The sequence below is a fragment of the Chlorocebus sabaeus genome, chromosome 10, assembly GCF_047675955.1.
Source record: "Chlorocebus sabaeus isolate Y175 chromosome 10, mChlSab1.0.hap1, whole genome shotgun sequence".
NCBI classification, from domain to species: Eukaryota; Metazoa; Chordata; class Mammalia; order Primates; family Cercopithecidae; genus Chlorocebus; species Chlorocebus sabaeus.
Window position 1 is genome coordinate 46518833 of NC_132913.1, and position 19125 is coordinate 46537957.

Sequence of the window (19125 nt, forward strand, 5' to 3'; positions counted from 1 at the left end):
TCAGGGAAATGCAAATCAAAGCCACAATGAGATATTATCTCACCCCAGTTAGAATGGCTATTATAAAAAAAGAAAAAAAAAAAAAAAAAAAAAGGTCATGCGTGGTGGCTCACACCTGTAATCCTAGCACTTTGGGAGGCTGAGGCACGCGGATCACGAGGTCAGGAGATCGACACCATCCTGGCTAACACGATGAAATCCCATCTCTACTAAAAATACAAAAAATTAGTTGGGCATGGTTGTGGGCACCTGTAGTCCCAGCTACCAGGGAGGCTGAGGCAGGAGAATGGCATGAACCTGGGAGGCAGAGCTTGCAGTGAGCCGAGATCGCGCCACTGCACTCCAGAGCCTGGGCGACAGAACAAGACTCCGCCCCCACCACCAAAAAAAAAAAAGAAAAAAAATGAGATGCTGGTAAGAATGCATAGAAAAGGGAACACTTACATACTGTTGGTGGGAATGTAAACTAGTATAGCCATCATGAAGGACAGTATGTAGGTTCCTCAAGAAACTACAAATAGAGCTATCATATGATCCAGCAATCCTACTACTGGGAATTTATCCAAAGGAAAAGAAAATTGTTGTATTGAAGAGACATCTGCATCCCCATGTTTACTGTGGCACTATTCACAATAGCCAAAATACAGAATGAATCCAGGTGTTCAACAACAGATAAATGGATAAAGAAAATGTGGCAAAAATACACAATAGAATGCTATACAACCAAAAAAGAATGAAATATCCTGCATTAGAGGCAACATAGATGGAACTGGAGGACATTAAGTGAAATAAGCCAGGCACACAAAGTTAAACATTACATGTTCTCATTCATGTGGAAGCTTAAAAAAAAATTGATCTCATAGAAGCAAAAAATAGAGCAGAGGATACTATAGGCTGGAGAAAGTGGGGGCAGGGAGGGATAAAGAGAGGTTTGTTAAAGAATACAAAACTACTGGCTGGGCATGGTGGCTCACGCCTGTAATCCCAGCACTTTGGGAGGCCGAGGCGGGCGGATCATCTGTGGTCAGGAGTTCCAGACCAGCCTGACCAACACGGAGAAACCTCGTCTATACTAAAAATACAAAAATTAGCCGGGCATGGTGGCGCATGCCTGTAATCCCAGCTACTCAGGAAGGCTGAGGCAGGAGAATCGCTTGAATCCGGGAGGTGGAGGTTGCGGTGCCTGAACCGAGATCGCACCACTGCACTCCAGCCCGAGCCGAGATAGCACCACTGCACTCTAGCCTGGGCTGGGATCGTGCCACTGCACCCCAGCCCGAGCCGAGATAGCACCACTGCACTCTAGCCTGGGCCGAGATCGCGCCACTGCACTCTAGCCTGGGCAAAAAGAGCGAAACTCGGTGTCAAAAACAAAAAACAAAAAACAAAATTACTGGTAGGTAGGAGAAATAAGTTCTAGTGCTCTATACCACTGTAGGATGACTACAGTTAATAATATATATTGTTTCAAGTAGCTAAAGGAGATTATTCTTAACAGAAAAAAATGGAAAATGTTTCAGATAATGAATATGCTAATTACTCTGATCTGATCAGTATACATTATATGTACTAAAACATCACCATGTACTCCATGATACTGTACATTATTATTTATGAATTTAAAACGATTTATGAAGCAAATTCTACTTAGCTACTGATAACACAGCCAAGAACATTTAAGCAGCCAGCAATGTGATAAGGTCAAAGGACCAAAATCTGAGTATGTCACCAGGAAAATGTTTCAGGCCCACACTCTGACTTTACACATATTTTTAAAAAGCCTGATGATACAGTTTCCCAACCAACAGTCAATTAGAATTGACAAATGAGTTGGGAAAAAGCTGGAGGAAAATAGTTCTGTGGAACCAATCAAATTTAAATCAGCAAGTAGTATCAACTGACAATCTAAAAAGGCAACCACAGGTTATAGAAAGTAGATGTAGCAGTTTTAAAAGCAAAGTACACTAAGATCATTAGGTTAGGTGCCAAACCTCTTCTCATTTCGTGAGGGAATTATTGTCTAATAATTGATCTTCATACTGATGATTCTGTGCCACCATGATAATTTAAATCAGGTTTGTTATTTTCAGTGAAATGTGTAACATAAGTGATCCAAAAACACGCTAAAAAATTCCAGCACTAAATGGAATAATTTTCATTTCTCCAGAAAATAAAATAGTGTGCAAGGGTTCATTTGTTGAAGATGCCAGAAAGATGACAATACACGAGGCACTTTTATACTGTTATTATAGAACCAGGAGGAGGAGACACATAGTTTACTAGCACAATAGTTTCGATAATAAATTTTTGCTTCCCAAGGTTGGTAACTATGTTTGTCACAAGAAAGGGATATTTTATTAGCTCTGGAAAACTACATTTTTTGAGATCCTTAAAAGTGTCCAAATGCCTATGTTAAACTGATTATGAAGCAAAATCTCAATTATTAAATAGGATAGCATTATGCCATAAATTTCTCATTCTGAATAAAGCAAGGCATTTCAAATAAAATTACATGGAGATTAAGTTTTCTAAACCTTTAGAACCTTAGCAGGTTCTAGCCAGGTGCAGTGGTTCATGCCTGTAATCCCAGCATTTTGGGAGGCCAAAGCGGGTGGATCACTTGAGGTCAGGAGTTTGAGACCAGCCTGGCCAACGTAGCAAAACCCCATATCTACTAAAAATACAAAAATGAGCGGGGCGTCATGGCATGTACTTTGGAAGCCTGAGGCAGGAGAATCACTTGAACCTGGAGGTGGAGGTTGCAGTGAGCCGAGACTGTGCCACTGCACTCCAGCCTGGGTGACAGAGTGAGACTCCATCTCAAAAAAAGAAAAACAAAACAAAACAAAACAAAACCAAAAACCAAAACAGAACCTTAGCAGGTTCTAAACCTTTCATGCTTTTAAGGAGATCTTTATACGCCTCTTCACAAAACCAAAAATTCTTGCACAAGGGTAAAGCTTTCCTTCTGTTTGTTCACTGGAAACCAGTTCTGATCATTACCTGTGACATGATAATGCCCAGCAGATACATGAAGAAATGAATAAATCAGTATATAAAAACTTTACATATATATGTAGGGTATGTGTGCATGAGACAGTATATCATAATGCTCTATAACATATATTTGGATATATCTATATTGGTCTCCAAATTAAACTATATAGTATAAAAGTCTGACACATAACATGGCTTGTATATAAGGAAGTTCATAGCCTTATATGAAACACTACAATAGGAATCTGATAACTCCTATTGATAATGTTGTACTAGATCATCACATTCATCTCAGTGAAACTGGAATTCTGCTGGTAGTAAAGAACTGCACATCAGAAATAATACTTCTGAATACCATTAAGGAGGTAGCAAGATTACTAAAAAGAACATGGGCTTTGGAGTCAGACTTGGTTTAAATGCACATTTAGGCACTTACTATATGACCATTGGCACATTACTTACTCTGAGCCTGATTCCTTACCAGACGGGGCAAAATAATCCAGGATTGTTTTCAGAATTAAACGAGATAAAGTAAGAACATTTAGCACATTAGCTAGCATATATTAGGCACGTAATAAGCATTAGTTACCTTCCATTATCCTAAAAACAGATTTTATTCCAAGTCGATTTTACCTTCACTTGCAAACTTGCTGATGCAACTCTCCTTTCTAGATCTTCTACCTGTTGAAGGACACTCAAATCCATTTCCATTGCTTGTTCTTCTACTGACCAGTTCTCCACGATATCTCGAGTTACTTGGTTTTCTTCATTTTCATTCAGTTCAATAATAGCAACTACATTTAAAAAGAAATTAATTTAAAAATCCACTTATTAAGTTTTTCTCCTCAGAGATTTCTTCCAGAAAGTGAATAAAATTCTAGGGGAGCCATGTACATCTAACTTAACATACACAAATGCACTTGTGTATGTACACGCAGCTTACTCTTAAAAGTAGAAACATGCTAAGAAACACAAAACAGTATGTCTGCAGGTGTAAAAAATTACAAGACAGTAACACCAATTTAAAAAATATAGTTTGTTGAGTAAAACAGAAAAAAATAGTAGTGCATTAAGATATCATTTCTCTCTTGCTATCTGTGGGGAATTGGTTCTAGGACCCGCCCCCGCCGCCCCCAAGAATACCAAAACTTTTTGATGTTCACATCCCTTATATAAAATGGTGTTGGCCAGGAGTGGTGGCTCATGCCCATAATCTTAGCACTTTGAGAAGTTGAGGTGAGAGGATCACTTGAGGCCAGGAGTTCGAGACCAGCCTGGGCAACATAGTGAGACCCTGTCTCTACAAAAAATAAAAAAAACTAGCTGGGTGCAGGGGCATGTGCCTGTAGTCCCAGCTACTTAGAAGGCTGAGGCAGGAGGATTGCTTGAGCCTAGGACTTTGAGAATGCAGTCAGCTATGACTGCACCACCGTTCTCCAGCCTAGGTGACACAACAAGACTCTGTCACCAAAAAAAAAAGGTCCCAGCTGCTCGGGAGGCTGAGGCAGGAGAATGGCATAAACTCGGGAGGTGGAGCTTGCAGCGAGCTGAGATCCGGCCACTGCACTCCAGCCTGGGCGACAGAGTAAGACTCCGTCTCAAAAAAAAAAAAAAAAAAAAAAAAAAAGGTGTACTATTTGCATGTAATCTATGTACATCCTCCCATATGCTTTAAGTTATTTCTAGGTTACTTACAGTACCTAAGACAATGTAGATGCTATGGAAATAGTTGTTATACTACATTATTCAGGGAAGAATAAGACAAAAAAGTCTGTTTAGTACAGATGCACCCATCTTTCTTTTCTTTGACAGTGTTTGATCTGTGATTGGTTGAATCCACAGATGTGGAACTCATGAATATGAAGGACCAGTAGACTGTACTAAAATATGCTTGAGAATAAAATAATTAATTCTAATAACTAAGCAAGAAAGAAAGCTGAAATCTATTTTAGGTACATACCATCCTTATTCTTGATGCAGGCTTGAGTAATATAATCCAAATGTTTCTGAATTTGTTTTTGTAATGCCTTTTCTCTTATTCCTCTGAGATGTAGCACTTTGAGCAAAGCTTTTAGGTCCTCTGGGTCAATAATTCTCCACCAACCAAACTGCATTTCTAAGTCAAGATAAATAAGTAGATCTTTTACAAATATTTTGAATAGGAAATGATACCATGGAAATAAAAAGATTTATTAACTACATATAGAACCGTCAAATATTCAGTTACAATATAGGAATCCATAATACTGAAATTGAGTAAGTTGCTATAAACCATCTCAATGTACCTACCTTCTGGAATAGGTTTTGGACTAGGAAAATCTACTGGTTTTGCTACTTCAACAGCTGCAGGTTGAGCTGAAGTGGCCTTTTCATTCTGTGGTACTGGAGACTCACTTTTACTCGAAGCAACAGTGGAAGTCAAGAGCGAATTACCATTTCCTTCTGATAACCCTAACCCCGATCCTAGACCAGGTACAGATGATGCAAATGGAATATTAGAAGTAAGCACACCACTGGGCCACCCACAAAACTGAAGTCCCATCATAGATACTCCACCTTTCACCTGCAAAAAGAAAACATTTATTAATGAAAAGTAGATTAAGAAGTTAGGAAAAATGTTTGGAATATGAAATTATTTTTCAAATTCTGAAAAATATTCTTTCATTTATTAGAATTAGAGGAAAACAAAATACATTAGCAACAAAAATGTTAAATTCCATGTTCTTATTTGTTCCCCAAAGTAATTTTCCTTTCGGATATACTGTTATAGTAATAAGTTAAAAAGTAATTAAAGAAGACTTAGACCAAGGCTAGAGATCAGTAGTTCTAATGAACCTTGGTGACAGAAATTCTGACTTGCTTCAGTTTTCAAACGGTAGCAGGAATATTTTAACTATTTGAGTAATCCCCTAGAGTGAAAATCTCCATGGGGTCAAAGATTACATAAAGCAATATAAAAATGAGTTACAGTTAGCAGTACTAACCTGAAGAGGTGATAAAGCAAATGGATTTAAGCCAACAGGATTCTGAGTAGAAGATCCAAGAGGAGCTGGGGCAGGTGAAGGTGACTTAGATGGTGGCTGAGACTGAGGAGTCACCAAAGAAGCAGTTGACATATCAGCATGAGTAAGTGAAGTGTCATCACAAGGCGTTCGTGGCAAAAGACTAAACCATTGCCTATTCTTTTCAGTCAGCGTTTTTAGTAACTGGTCACTGGGGAGAGGACTGTAGAACTTCCCTGGACCACTTGAACCAGTATTAAACAGATTATTCGAGTCTGCCTTTTCCACATTGCCTTGCGTTGCTGTTGACTGAACACTGCCCAGTGAATGTTTTCCACTGTTCTGATAAGACAATGTGCACCCATTTGCACCAGCATTTGGTTTGGGGGTTATAACCTCTGACTCAGGAGGCATCTTAGCTACTTCTAAAAGCTTGCTTAATTTGGAAAAAGAGCCAGGTTTCTGAAGGAATAGATTTGTGTTATCTTTTTCTTTAAGATCTTCCTTTTGTTCACAGTGATCCGTATTTGAACAATTTAAACTGTCCCCAGAAGTCTCAAACATTTCTTCTTTGATCTGGACACTTTCTGCCTTTTTTAGTTTTTCTCTTTCTTTTGCAATTTCTTCTAGTCCTACAAAATCAAAAAGCATTATGAAGATCAGTTACTCCGGATCAAACCAATACTGTAAATTTCATTACTCTTTATCAAATTACATGCATAAATACTTAAACTTTTCTATATTACCTATTTACTCCCTATATTTTCCTTTTTTATGGATTATAGCTTTCACTCACTGGAAAATTAACATATATATGTGTGTGTGTGTATATATATATATATTTTTTTTTAAATTTTATTTTGAGATGGATGGAGTCTCACTCTTCTGCCAGGCTGGAGTGCAATGGTGCGAATTCAGCTCACTGCAACCTCTGCCTCCTGGGTTCAAGCAATTCTCCTGCCTCAGCCTCCTGAGTAAATGAGATTACAAGGGTGCACCACCATGCCTGGCTAATATTTTGTATTTTTAGTAGAAACAGGGTTTCACCATGTTAGCCAGGCTGGTCTCCAATCCCTGAGGTCAGGTAATCCACCCGCCTCTGCCTCCCAAAGTGTGGGGATTACAGGCGTGAGCCACTGCGCCTGGCTGGCATTAACATATATTTGTTATAAAAAATTAAAATCCAAAAATATTAAAAGTACAAAAAATATTACAAGCCCTACTACACAGCAAAAATTACCCTTAATATTTTTGTATTAAACTTCTAGGAGTTCTCTATGTGATACATACACACTTAAGTCCACATAATTAAGGAAAGAAATTCTACTACATACATAATATTCTAAGCTGCTAGAGGATTTTATTAAATAATACCCTGCAAACACCTTGACGTGTCGATAAACACATAACTTCATCATAAATTTTAATGGCTACAGAAAGAACTATATCATAAATTAAATAATCTTCTACTGATATATAATAGGTCCCAATTATTTACGATTCTAAACAATGCTGTAAATAATGACCTTTTATCTATATTTTTAGACTTGTTCTCCTGATTTACTTCCTTAAAATAAATTCCTAGAAAAAAACTAAGATGTGTACTTTTCAGAGTTTTGGAAATATATTGTCAAACTGTCCTCTAGAAAGTCTGGATCAATATATACTCATATTAAAGTACCTGAGAGCATCCGCGTGCCTCCACCCTCACTGAAACTGGAGGCTGTCAATATTTTTTGTCTTTGGCAATATTTGAGGTGAAAATCTAGATTGCATTATTTCTGGTCGTTAATAAGGCTGAATATCTTTTCATAGGTTTATTGGTATTTCTCTCTTGTAAATTTCTGGTTCATATTTTTGCTCATTGTTTTAAAAATAATTTATAAGAACTATTTTAAAAACATAAATCCACTACTTTATTCAATTTGAAAAGTAATATGCTCTCAAGTTAAAATATTCAATCATTAAGGGTATAAAGTAAAGGCCTTTCTACCTATTCCTTCAGTCTCTATTTCTACACTTCAGGGGTAGCCATGGTTAATTACATCTATATAATATCTTCCCAAAAATCGTATACACATTATCTATGACTATCGTTTTGCATTATTACATAAATGGAATACTACTATTCACTTTTCTGCAGCTTAGAGAAAAATCCAAACTCCTAACTGAGGCCTACAAATTCTATAATCTGGTTCCTGAAAACTTCCACCACCTCTGCACCACTCTTGTCCTTGACAACTCTGCTCCTCTTCTTGCTCTGTATTTTCAGCTTCTTGAACATGCTAAGTTCTTGCCCTTCTCAGAGCCTTTGGTCTTGTTCTTCCCTCTGCATGGGATACTGTTTTGTTGTCTGACTCCTTATCCTTCATGTCTCAGATAATAAATGTTATTTCCTTACAGAGATTTTCTCTGATCACCTTATCTAAAATTAGGACCCCCCATTCATCTTAGAATGTCATTCTATATATTTCCTTTACAGAATTTAACATTAATCATGATGTTTATTTTCTATTACCTCCCCCTCCCACGTACTAGAATTTAAATCAACAAGCTTTGTTTAAAGGCAGAACAATGTCTGTATCCTTTTTTTTTTTTTTTTTTTTTTTTTTTTCTGAGACAGGGTCTCACTCTGTCACCCAGGCTGGAGTGCAGTGGTGTGATTAGGGCTTACTGCAACCGTAACCTACCAAGCTCAAGTGATTCTCCCAACTCAGCCTCCCAAGTAGCTGGGACTACAGGTGCACGCCACCATGTCCAGCTAATTTTTGTATTTTTTGTAGAGACGAGGTTTCACTCTGTTGCCAGGCTGGTCTCAAACTCCTGAGCTCAAGCAATCCACCTGCAGATTACAGGCATGAGCTTTGGGATTTCAGGGATGAGCCACTGCGCCCGGTCAATGTCTGTATCTTGCTATTAGATTCTAAATGCTTAGCATGGTGGCTACTACGAAATAGTGGCTCAATAAACCAGGCACAGTGGCATGCATCTGTAGTCTCAGCTACTTGGGACGCTGAGGTGGAAGGATTGCTTGAGCCCAGGAGTTTGAATCCAGCATGGGCAACATAGTGAGATCCTGTCTCCAAAGAAAACAAAAGGAGGTGCTCAATAAATATTCCTTGAATAATGAAATAAAAGGATGAGTTTAATTCTTTCACTAACAATATTCCTTAGAGACCTTTCCAAAACATGTAACAGTAGTTCATCTGTAGTTCATTTTTGTGATCAGCTGCATAATTTTGTTATATAGGTATACTATAATTTATCCAGCCAGTCCTTTATTAATGTTTGATATAGCACTCACATCCTTCTCTTCAAATTAGTTTCTAGTTGAAATTAAATCCATATACATCAGATTTATACTTCTGACCAATATAGAGTAACAGGGACTAGATCACCTTCTTGTATGAAGCAACCAGAAACAGAAAAAATATATGAAACAACAGTTGCAGGAAACTGAACATCAAATAACAAAGATGAAAAACACACTCAGTGAGTCCTGCGATTGCCCCAGCTTAGTGCCTTGGGATAGTTTCTAGGATACAGCAATAAGGAGAGGAGTAATCCAGGTGGAGCCTGGCAAACTCCCTAAGATGAGAAGATGGAACTGAAAGCTCAGGGAGACCAAAACGGCTAGAGTGCTCAGGAAAATATTCTGGAAGGGAGAGAGCTGTGCAGAGAACTCCAGTGATATGCAGAGGAACTCCTCAAGTATTTAGCTAAATACTGATCAGCACATATGGGTGAGACTCGGCGGGGGAAAAAGTACCTTAAAGGATTAGAGGGGAAAGTGCCAGGTGCTCACACAGGCTGGGAATAGTTTCTGTTCCTACACACCAGAGTGGGAAACCTCAAGATTCATAGGCATTGGGTAGAGTACTCAGAAGGATCTTGCTTTAGTAGCAGGGCATAATCAGCCCTAGAATGAGCATTGTTCTAGTTCTGCCTGACAAAGTTTAAATGCAAGACTTGAAAGGATCGAACTTTTCCAAGGATATAATTTAACTGTGCCTCGGTTAAACAAATGTCAAGAATATAGGAACTTAACAATATCCAGCATCCAACAAGGTAAAATTCACAATCTCTGGCATCCAGTCAAAGTTAGCAGGCATGCCAAGAAGAAAAAAAACCAAGACATATACTTTTACCTCCAGTTAGGCACATGTGAAAACAGTCACAAATATTCTCTTCATATACCTATGTGTTCCAATCCTTTTAACTTTAGGTGATGTATTACCTAGTAGGGGAGTACTAATATTTGTATTCTGAGAACTAAAAAAATTTCGAAAATTGCTGTCATATATTCTAAAACAAATAAGAAACACACCATTTTTTACTAGTTTGATACTCATTGATGACTTATTTGTATCTAATATTGAGCTGATGGTAATTTCAAAAGTCACGACTATCTTTGACTTTTACATTCGAATGGTGGTCAGGCTGGTCTCGAACTCATGACCTACTGTGATCTATATGCCTTGGCCTCCCAAAGTGCTGGGATTACAGGTGTGAGCCACCGCCTCTGGCCGTAAAATTACTTTTAATCATTTGAAAATATATATGGGATATTTAGTGTAAAGAGATTCTTTAATTTTAAATAGTTTTCTATCTTTTATCTCATATAATCCCTTGGTCTTTCCAGTCCTTACTTCTTTGACATGTATCAATGACTAAAAATAACCATCTTCAAAGCAGAAGAAAGGAGAGGAAGACAACTAAGAGAGAAAATTGGAAGTACTCCTCACTTAATTAACTACCCTGGCAGCAACTGCAGTACATAATGACAAAATAGCATTTCCTAATTTAAACGAATGCTAAACATAGCAAAGTTTGCTACCGGAAAGAAGCTGTCTCCTTGAGTTTTACCAGAAGCACTGTGACCCCTGTGGGTTCACCTAATAGTTCTCACGGGATTCTGGGGGTCCACCATTCTTGGTTCAAGTGAAACATCTTTCCTTTGACTCTCCTTAGTTGGAATGAAGCAAGCTAAACCTTTCAGTGAGACTTTACTAAACTCTAAGCAAAACAGAAAAAGCAAGAAATGTAAAAGCACTGGCATTTAGAGTACAGGTTGAAGAGAGGTGCAATCACAAATGGCCTCTTCCTAGGGCTCAAGCGCCCCTACCCATTCAGTACTGCTAAGTCTTAGGAGTACTTGCAGAGCTTTCCTGTCTTCAGTTGGCAGTGTTACCACAAACCAGCTCCTAGGAAGCAGCTTGAAGATCATGGAAGGAAGATGCTAGGAAGCATCTTGAGATTATTGTGGAAGAGACTAAAGGAAGCAGATTCTTATTATGTCTATTTAAGACTGTTCCTTTCCAGGCTGATCTAAAAATTTTAAGATGATAACATAAAACCATTATCTTTAAGGTAAGATTTTCATATTTCCATGGTAGCAATTACACTGTATACTTGCAAACTTAATGCTGTAACTATATCCTAATACAAAATGAAAGAATAGTATTCATATCACAGTACAATTAACAATAAATGTTTCAGTTTCCTTCCAATAGTGAATAAATTATCTACAATCTAACATACTCCAAATGGTTTTCTAAAAAACAGTGAACTACTTCCAGGAAAGATGGCTGAATACCAACAGCTCCAGTCTGCAGCTCCCAGCGCGATCAACGCAGAAGGTGGGTGATTTCTGCATTTCCAACTGAGGTACTTGGTTCATCTCATCGGGACTGGCTAGACAGTGGGTGCAGCCCACAGAGGGTGAGCCGAAGTAGGGTGGGGCGTCGCCTCACCTGGGAAGTGCAAGGGGTCTGGGAACTCCCTCTCCTAGCCAAGGGAAGCCATGAGAGACTCTGCCTTGAAGAATGGTGCACCCCGGCCCAGATACTATGCTTTTCCCACAGTCTTTGTAATCTGCAGACCAGGAGATTGCCTCCGGTGCCTGTGCCACCAGGGCCCTGCGTTTCAAGCACAAAACTGGGTGGCCATTTGGGCAGACACTGAGCTAGCCGCAGGAGTTTTTTTCACACCCCAGTGGTGCCTGGAGTGCCAGCGAGACAGAACCATTCACTCCCCTGGAAAGGGGGGTGAAGCCAGGAAGTCAAGTGGTCTAGCTCAGCGGATCTCACCCTCACAGAGCCTAGCAAACTAAGATCCACTGGCTTGAAATTCTCACTGCAAGCACAGCAGTCTGAAGTCAACCTGGGATGGTTGAGCTTGGTGTGGGGAGGGGTGTCCACCATTACAGAGGCTTGAGTAGGCGGTTTTCCCCTCACAGTGTAAATAAAACTGCCATAAGGTTCGAACTGGGTGGAGCCCACTGCAGCTCAGCGAAGCTGCTGTAGTCAGACTGCCTCTCTAGATTCCTCCTCTCTGGGCAGGGTATCTCTTAAAGAAAGACAGCAACCCCAGTCAGGGGCTTACAGATCAAACTCCCATCTCCCTGGGGGAAGACACGGCTGTGGGCACAGCTTCAGCACACTTAAACGTTCCTGCCTGCTGGCTCTGAAGAGAGCAGAGGATCTCCCAGCACAGTATTTCAGCTCTGCTAAGGGACAGACTGCCTCCTCAATTGAGTCCCTGACTCCCGTGCCTCCTGACTGGGAGACACCTCAGAGCAGGGGTTGACAGACACCTCATACAGGAGAGCTCTGGCTGGCATGTGGCGGGTGCCCCTGTGGGACGAAGGTTCCACAGGAAGGAACAGGTAGCAATCTTTGCTGTTCTGCAGCCTCCACTGGTGATACAGGCAAATAGGATCTGGAGTGGACCTCCAGCAAACTCCAGCAGACCTGCAGCAGAGGGGCCTAACTGTTAGAAGGAAAACTAACAAACAGAAAGGAATAGCATCAACATCAATCAAAAGGACATCCACCCAGAAATTCCATCCGAAGCTCACCAACATCAAAGACCAAAGGTAGATAAATCCACGAAGATGAGGAAAAACCAGCACAAAAAGGCTGAAAATTCCCAAAACTGGAATGCCTCTTCTCCTCCAATGGAACACAACTCCTCGCTAGCAAGGGAACAAAACTGGATGGAGAATGACTTTGACGAATTGACAGAAGTAGGCTTCAGAAGGTGGGTAATAACAAACTCCTCTGAGCTAAAGGAGCATGTTCTAACCCAATGCAGGGAAGCTAAGAACGTTGAAAAAAGGTTAGAGGGATTGCTACCTAGAATAACCAGTTTACAGAAGGACATAAATGATCTGATGGAGCTGAAAAACACAGCGCGAGAACTTTGGAAAGCACACACAAGTAGCAATAGCCGAATCAAACAGAAGAAAGGATATCAATGATTGAATATCAACTTAATGAAATAAAGTGTGAAGACAAGATTAGAGAAAAAAGAATGAAAAGAAATGAACAAAGCTTCCAAGAAATATGGGACTATGTGAAAAGACCAAACCTACGTTTGATTGGTGTACCTGAAAGTGATGGGGAGAATGAAACTAAGTTGGAAAACATACTTCAGGATATTATCCAGGAGAACTTCCCCAACCGAGCAAGAGAGACCAACATTCAAAATACAGAGACCACCACCAAGATACTCCTTGAGAAGCACAACCCCAAGACACATAATCATCAGATTCACCAAGGTTGAAATGAACGAAAAAATGTTAAGGGCAGCCAGAGAAAAAGGTTGGGTTTTTTCTCTGGGTTGGGTTGGGTTGGGTTCCACAAAGGGAAATCCATCAGACTAACAGCAGATCTCTCTGCAGAAATCCTAGAAGCCAGAACAGAGCAGGGGCCAATATTCAACATTCTTAAAGAAAAGAATTTATGGATAGTCATAAACAGAAAGCTGAAACTGGATCCTTTCCTTAGTCCCTATACGCAAATTAATTCAAGATGGATTAGAGACTTAAATGTTAGACCTAAAACCATAAAAACCCTAGAAGAAAAACTAGGTAATACCATTCAGGACACAGGCATGGGCAAGGACTTCATGTCTAAAATCCCAAAAGCAACGGCAACAAAAGCCAAAATTGACAAGTGGATCTAATTAAACTAAAGAGCTTCTGCACAGCAAAACTACCTACCATCAGAGTGAACAGGCAACCTACAGAATGGGAGAAAAGTTTTGCAATCTACTCATCTGACAAAGGGTTAATATCCAGAACCTACAAAGAACTCAAACAAATTTACAAGAAAAAAAAAAAAACCCATCAAAAAGTGGGCAAAAGATATGAACAGATACTTCTCAAAAGAAGACATTTATACAGCCAACAGACACATGAAAAAAAGCTCATCATCACTCGCCATCAGAGAAATGCAAATCAAAACCACAATGAGATACCATCTCACACCAATTAGAATGGCAATCATTAAAAAGTCAGGAAACAACAGGTGCTGGAGAGGATGTGGACAAATAGGAACACTTTTACACTGTTGGTGGGACTGTAAACTAGTTCAACCATTGTGGAAAATAGTGTGGTGATCCCTCAAGGATCTAGAACTAGAAATACCATTTGACTCAGCCATACCATTACTGGGTATATACCCAAAGGATTATAAATCATGCTGCTATAAAGACACATGCACACGTATGTTTATTGCGGCACTATTCACAATAGCAAAGACTTGGAATCAACCCAAATGTCCATCAGTGACAGACTGGATTAAGAAAATGTGGCACATATACACCATGGAATACTATGCAGCCATAAAAAAGGATGAGTTCATGTCCTTTGTAGGGACATGGATGCAGCTGGAAACCATCATTCTCAGCAAACTATCACAAGAACAGAAAACCAAACACCACATGTTCTCACTCATAGGTGGGAACTGAACAATGAGATCACTTGGACACAGGAAGGGGAACATCACACACCAGGGCCTATTGTGGGGACGGGGGAGAGGGGAGGGATAGCATTAGGAAATATACCTAATGTAAATGATGAGTTAATGGGTGCAGCACACCAACATGGCACCTGTATACATATGTAACAAACCTGCACGTTGTGTACATGTACCCTAGAACGTAAAGTATAATTAAAAAAAAAAAAGAGTAGCTAGGTCATTTTTTGGAAATAGTGTACAGCCAGGAAAAGTACTGTTAAAGGAGAGTTTGTGATAACATATAAAGTTGCTTACTGATAACAATAAAGTTTGAAAAGCAAAAAAACCCCCAAAAAACAAAAAAAACACAAACAAACCAAAAGAATTTTCAACCCAGAATTTCATCTCCAGTCAAACTCAGCTTCATAAGTGAAGGAGAAATAAAATTCTTTACAGACAGGCAAATGCTGAGAGATTTTGTCACCACCAGGCTTGTCTTACAAGAGCTCCTGAAGGAAGTACTAAACATGGAAAGGAAATACTGGTACCAGCCACTGCAAAAACATACCAAATTGTAAAGACTATCAAGACTATGAAGAAACTGCATCAACTATTGGGCAAAATAACCAGCCAGCACCATAATGACAGGATCAAATATACACATAACAATATTAAACTTAAATGTAAACAGGCTAAATGCCCCAGTTAAAAGACACAGACTGGCAAACTGGATAAGGAGTCAAGACCCATCGGTGTGCTGTATTCAGGAGACGCATCTCACACGAAAAGATACAAATAGGGCTCAAAACAAAGGGATGGAGGAATATTTACCAAGCAAATGGAAAGCAAAAAATGCAGGGGTTACAATCCTAGTCTCTGATAAAACAGACTTTAAACCAACAAAGATCAAAAAAGACAAAGAAAGGCATTACATAATGGTAAAGGGATCAACACAACAAGAGCTAACTATCCTAAATATATATGCACCCAATACAGCAGCACCCAAATTAATAAAGCAAGTTCTTAGAGACCTACAAAGAGACTTAGACTCTAACATAATAATAGTGGGAGACTTTAACACCCCACTGTCAATGTTAGACAGATCAATGAGACAGAAAGTTAACAAGAACATTCAGGACTTGAACTCAGCTATGGAGCAAGGGGACCTAATAGACATCTACAGAACTCTCCACCCCAAATCAACAGAATATACATTCTTCTCAGCACCACATCGTACTTATTCTAAAATTGACCACATAATTGGAAGTAAAACACTCCTCAGCAAATGCAAAACCATGGAAATAATAACTAACAGTCTCTTAGACCACAGTGCAATGAAATTATAACTCAGGGTTAAGAAACTCACTCAAAACCACACAACTACATGGAAGCCAAACAACCTGTGCCTGAATGACTACTGGGTAAATAATGAAATGAAGGCAGAAATAAATAAGTTATTTGAAACTAATGAGAACAAAGACACAACGTACCCGAATCTCTGGGACACAGCCAAAGCAGTGTTTAGAGGGAAATTTATAGCACTAAATGCCCATAAAAGAAAGCAGGAAAGATCTAAAATCAACACCTTAACATCACAATTAAAAGAACTAGAGAGGCAAGAGCAAACAAATTCAAAAGCTAGCAGAACACAAGAAATAACTAAGATCAGAGCAGAACTGAAGGAGACAGAGACACAAAAGGCCCTTCAAAAAAATCAATGAATCCAGGAGCTGGTTTTTTGAAAAGATCAACAAAATAGATAGACTACTAGCCAGACTAATAAAGAAGAAAAGAGAGAAGAATCAAGTAGACACAATAAAACATGATAGAGTAGATATCACCACTGATCCCACAGAAATATAAACTACCATCAGAGAATACTATAAACATCTCTACACAAATAAACTAGAAAATCTGGAAGAAATGGATAAATTCCTGGACACATACACTCTCCCAAGACTAAATCAGGAATAAGTCGAAACCCTGGATAGACCAATAACAAGTTCTGAAATTGAGGCAATAATTAATAGCCTACCAGCCAAAAAAAGCTCAGTACCAGACGGATTCCAGCCAAATTTTACCAGAGGTATAAAAAAGAGCTGCTACCATTCCTTTTGAAACTATTCCAAACAATAGAAAAAGAGGGACTCCTTCCTAACTCATTTTATAAGGCCAGCATCATCCTGATACCAAAACCTGGCAGAGACGCAACAAAAAGAAAGAAAATTTCAGGCCAATATCCTGGATGAACATTGATGTGAAAATTCTCAATAAAATACTGGCAAGTTGAATCCAGCAGCACATCAAAAAGCTTATCCACCATGATCAAGTTGGCTTCATCTCTGGGATGCAAGGCTGTTTCAACATACAGAAATCAATAAACATAATCCATCACATAAACAGAACCAATGACAAAACCCACATGATTATCTCAATAGATGCAGAAAGGACCTTTGACAAAATTCAACAGCCTTCATGCTAAAAACTCTCAATAAACTCAACATACAAAACGAGAGAAAATTTTTGCAATCTATCCATCTGACAAAGGGCTAATATCCAGAATCTACAAGGAACTTCAACAAATTTATAAGAAAAAAAAACCCCATCAAAAAGCGGGCGACGGATATGAACAGACACTTCCCAAGAGAAGATATTTATGCAGCTAACAGACACATGAAAAAATGCTCATCATCACTGGTCATTAGAGAAATGCAAATCAAAACCACAATGAGATACCATCTCATGCCAGTTAGAATGGCAATCATTAAAAAGTCAGGAAACAACAGGTGTTGGAGAGGATATGGAGAAATAGGAACACTTTTAGACTGTTGGTGGGAATATAAATTAGTTCAATCATTGTGGAAGACTGTGTGGTGATTCCTCAAGGATCTAGAGCCAGGAATACAATTTGATCCAGCAATCCCATTACTGGGTATATACCCAAAGGATTATAAATCATTCTACTATAAAGACACATGCATATGTATGTTTATTGCAGCACTGTTCACAAAACAAAGACTTGGAATCAACTCAAATGCCCATCAATGATAGACTGGATAAAGAAAATGTGGCACATATACACCATGGAATACTATGCAGAAATAAAAAAGGATGAGTTCATGTCCTTTGCAGGGACATGGATGAAGCTGGAAACCATCACTCTCAGCAAGCTAACAGAAGAACAGAAAACCAAACACCGCATGTTCCCACTCGTAAGTGGGAGTTGAACAATAAGAACACATGGACATAGGGAAGGGAACATCACACACCAGGGCCTGTTGGTGGGGTGAGGGTCTGGGAGAGGGATAGCATTAGGAGGAATACCTAATGTAGATGACGGTTTGATGGGTGCAGCAAACCACCATGGCACGTGAATACCTGTGTAACAAACCTGTACGTTCTGCACTTGTATCTCAGAACTTACAGTATAATAAAACAGAACAAAAAACAAACAAACAAAAACAGTGAACTGAACTGGAAAAAAAATCCTTGGTTTTGGCTGGAAGGCTTTCTTCTTTCCCACTTCCCTGAGAGGCAGCAGCAGGTCAGAAGGCCTTCAGCTGACGTCAACACTGTTCTCAGCGTCCTCCCTATGTGGACTTTTACCCTTGATATGCATATGTCCTAGCACTGTTTCTAAACCCAAAGGTCCCTTGATAATGTTTATCATTACTCAGAAATTAAGTGCTTTTTACTCTTTCTCACACTAATGCATACAGAGCAAGGTGTGGGGTACAGTGTTTCGTCTCTTGGAGTAGTCTTGTTGCATGTCCAAGTCCTGTGGACTCATTATGGAGGCTGGGAATCCTGTGTATGGTTACTTCTCTGCTTGTAGGTTACTCTCACTAACAAACTTTGCTGCCATTAGCACCATGTGGGTCAGTGGTTTGCGTAACTATGCATCTTATACTACAGTTGGTGCCCAACAAAGTCCTGATGTCATGGCTTTCTGAAAGAAGAGAACCTATGGGTCAAATAATTTCTTCTGGGCACAGTGGTCATTCACTTGGCAGTTAGGATGGTCTCAGCAGCTATGCCTGAGAATGGCAGAAACCCTCAAGTGGTAAAGAGGGTTTCCAGTGTAATAAGGTGGCTTGAAATTAAGTTCTCTCTCTTCTCCTTATCAACTTAGAGATTTTCAGGAGTACAAAGGGGTAGGATGCACTAGAAAGGGTGTGGTAGTCTCTCTAGAAGGGAAGGTGGGACAAATTCCCACTGTTTATCTACAGTATGGGGCAGCTGGTTCTGCTGTATGTGAAGCCAGTTACTGTGAGGCACGGTATTCAGGAGCCTGAGTGGGAACACTAGCAGGAGGAGATCCAGCATTATACAGAGCAAGAGCAAGGCTCTTAATAGGTTCACTACTGTAGGGATAGTAGAGG

General features: G+C 39.5%; 1 protein-coding gene across 27 annotated transcripts in view; it reads right to left on the minus strand.

Annotated features, from left to right (window-relative positions):
• BAZ2B (bromodomain adjacent to zinc finger domain 2B) overlaps positions 1 to 19125 on the minus strand; it is a 409685-nt gene that overhangs the window by 30751 nt on the left and 359809 nt on the right. For all 27 annotated transcript variants that reach the window (XM_073019726.1, XM_073019727.1, XM_073019730.1 and 24 more), the window contains 4 exons: positions 5982 to 6631; positions 5287 to 5560; positions 4958 to 5113; positions 3631 to 3791 (listed from right to left, as the gene is read on the minus strand). In XM_073019726.1, the coding sequence (XP_072875827.1) occupies positions 3631 to 3791; positions 4958 to 5113; positions 5287 to 5560; positions 5982 to 6631 (1241 nt within the window). The remainder of the gene's footprint in view (positions 1 to 3630; positions 3792 to 4957; positions 5114 to 5286; positions 5561 to 5981; positions 6632 to 19125) is intronic.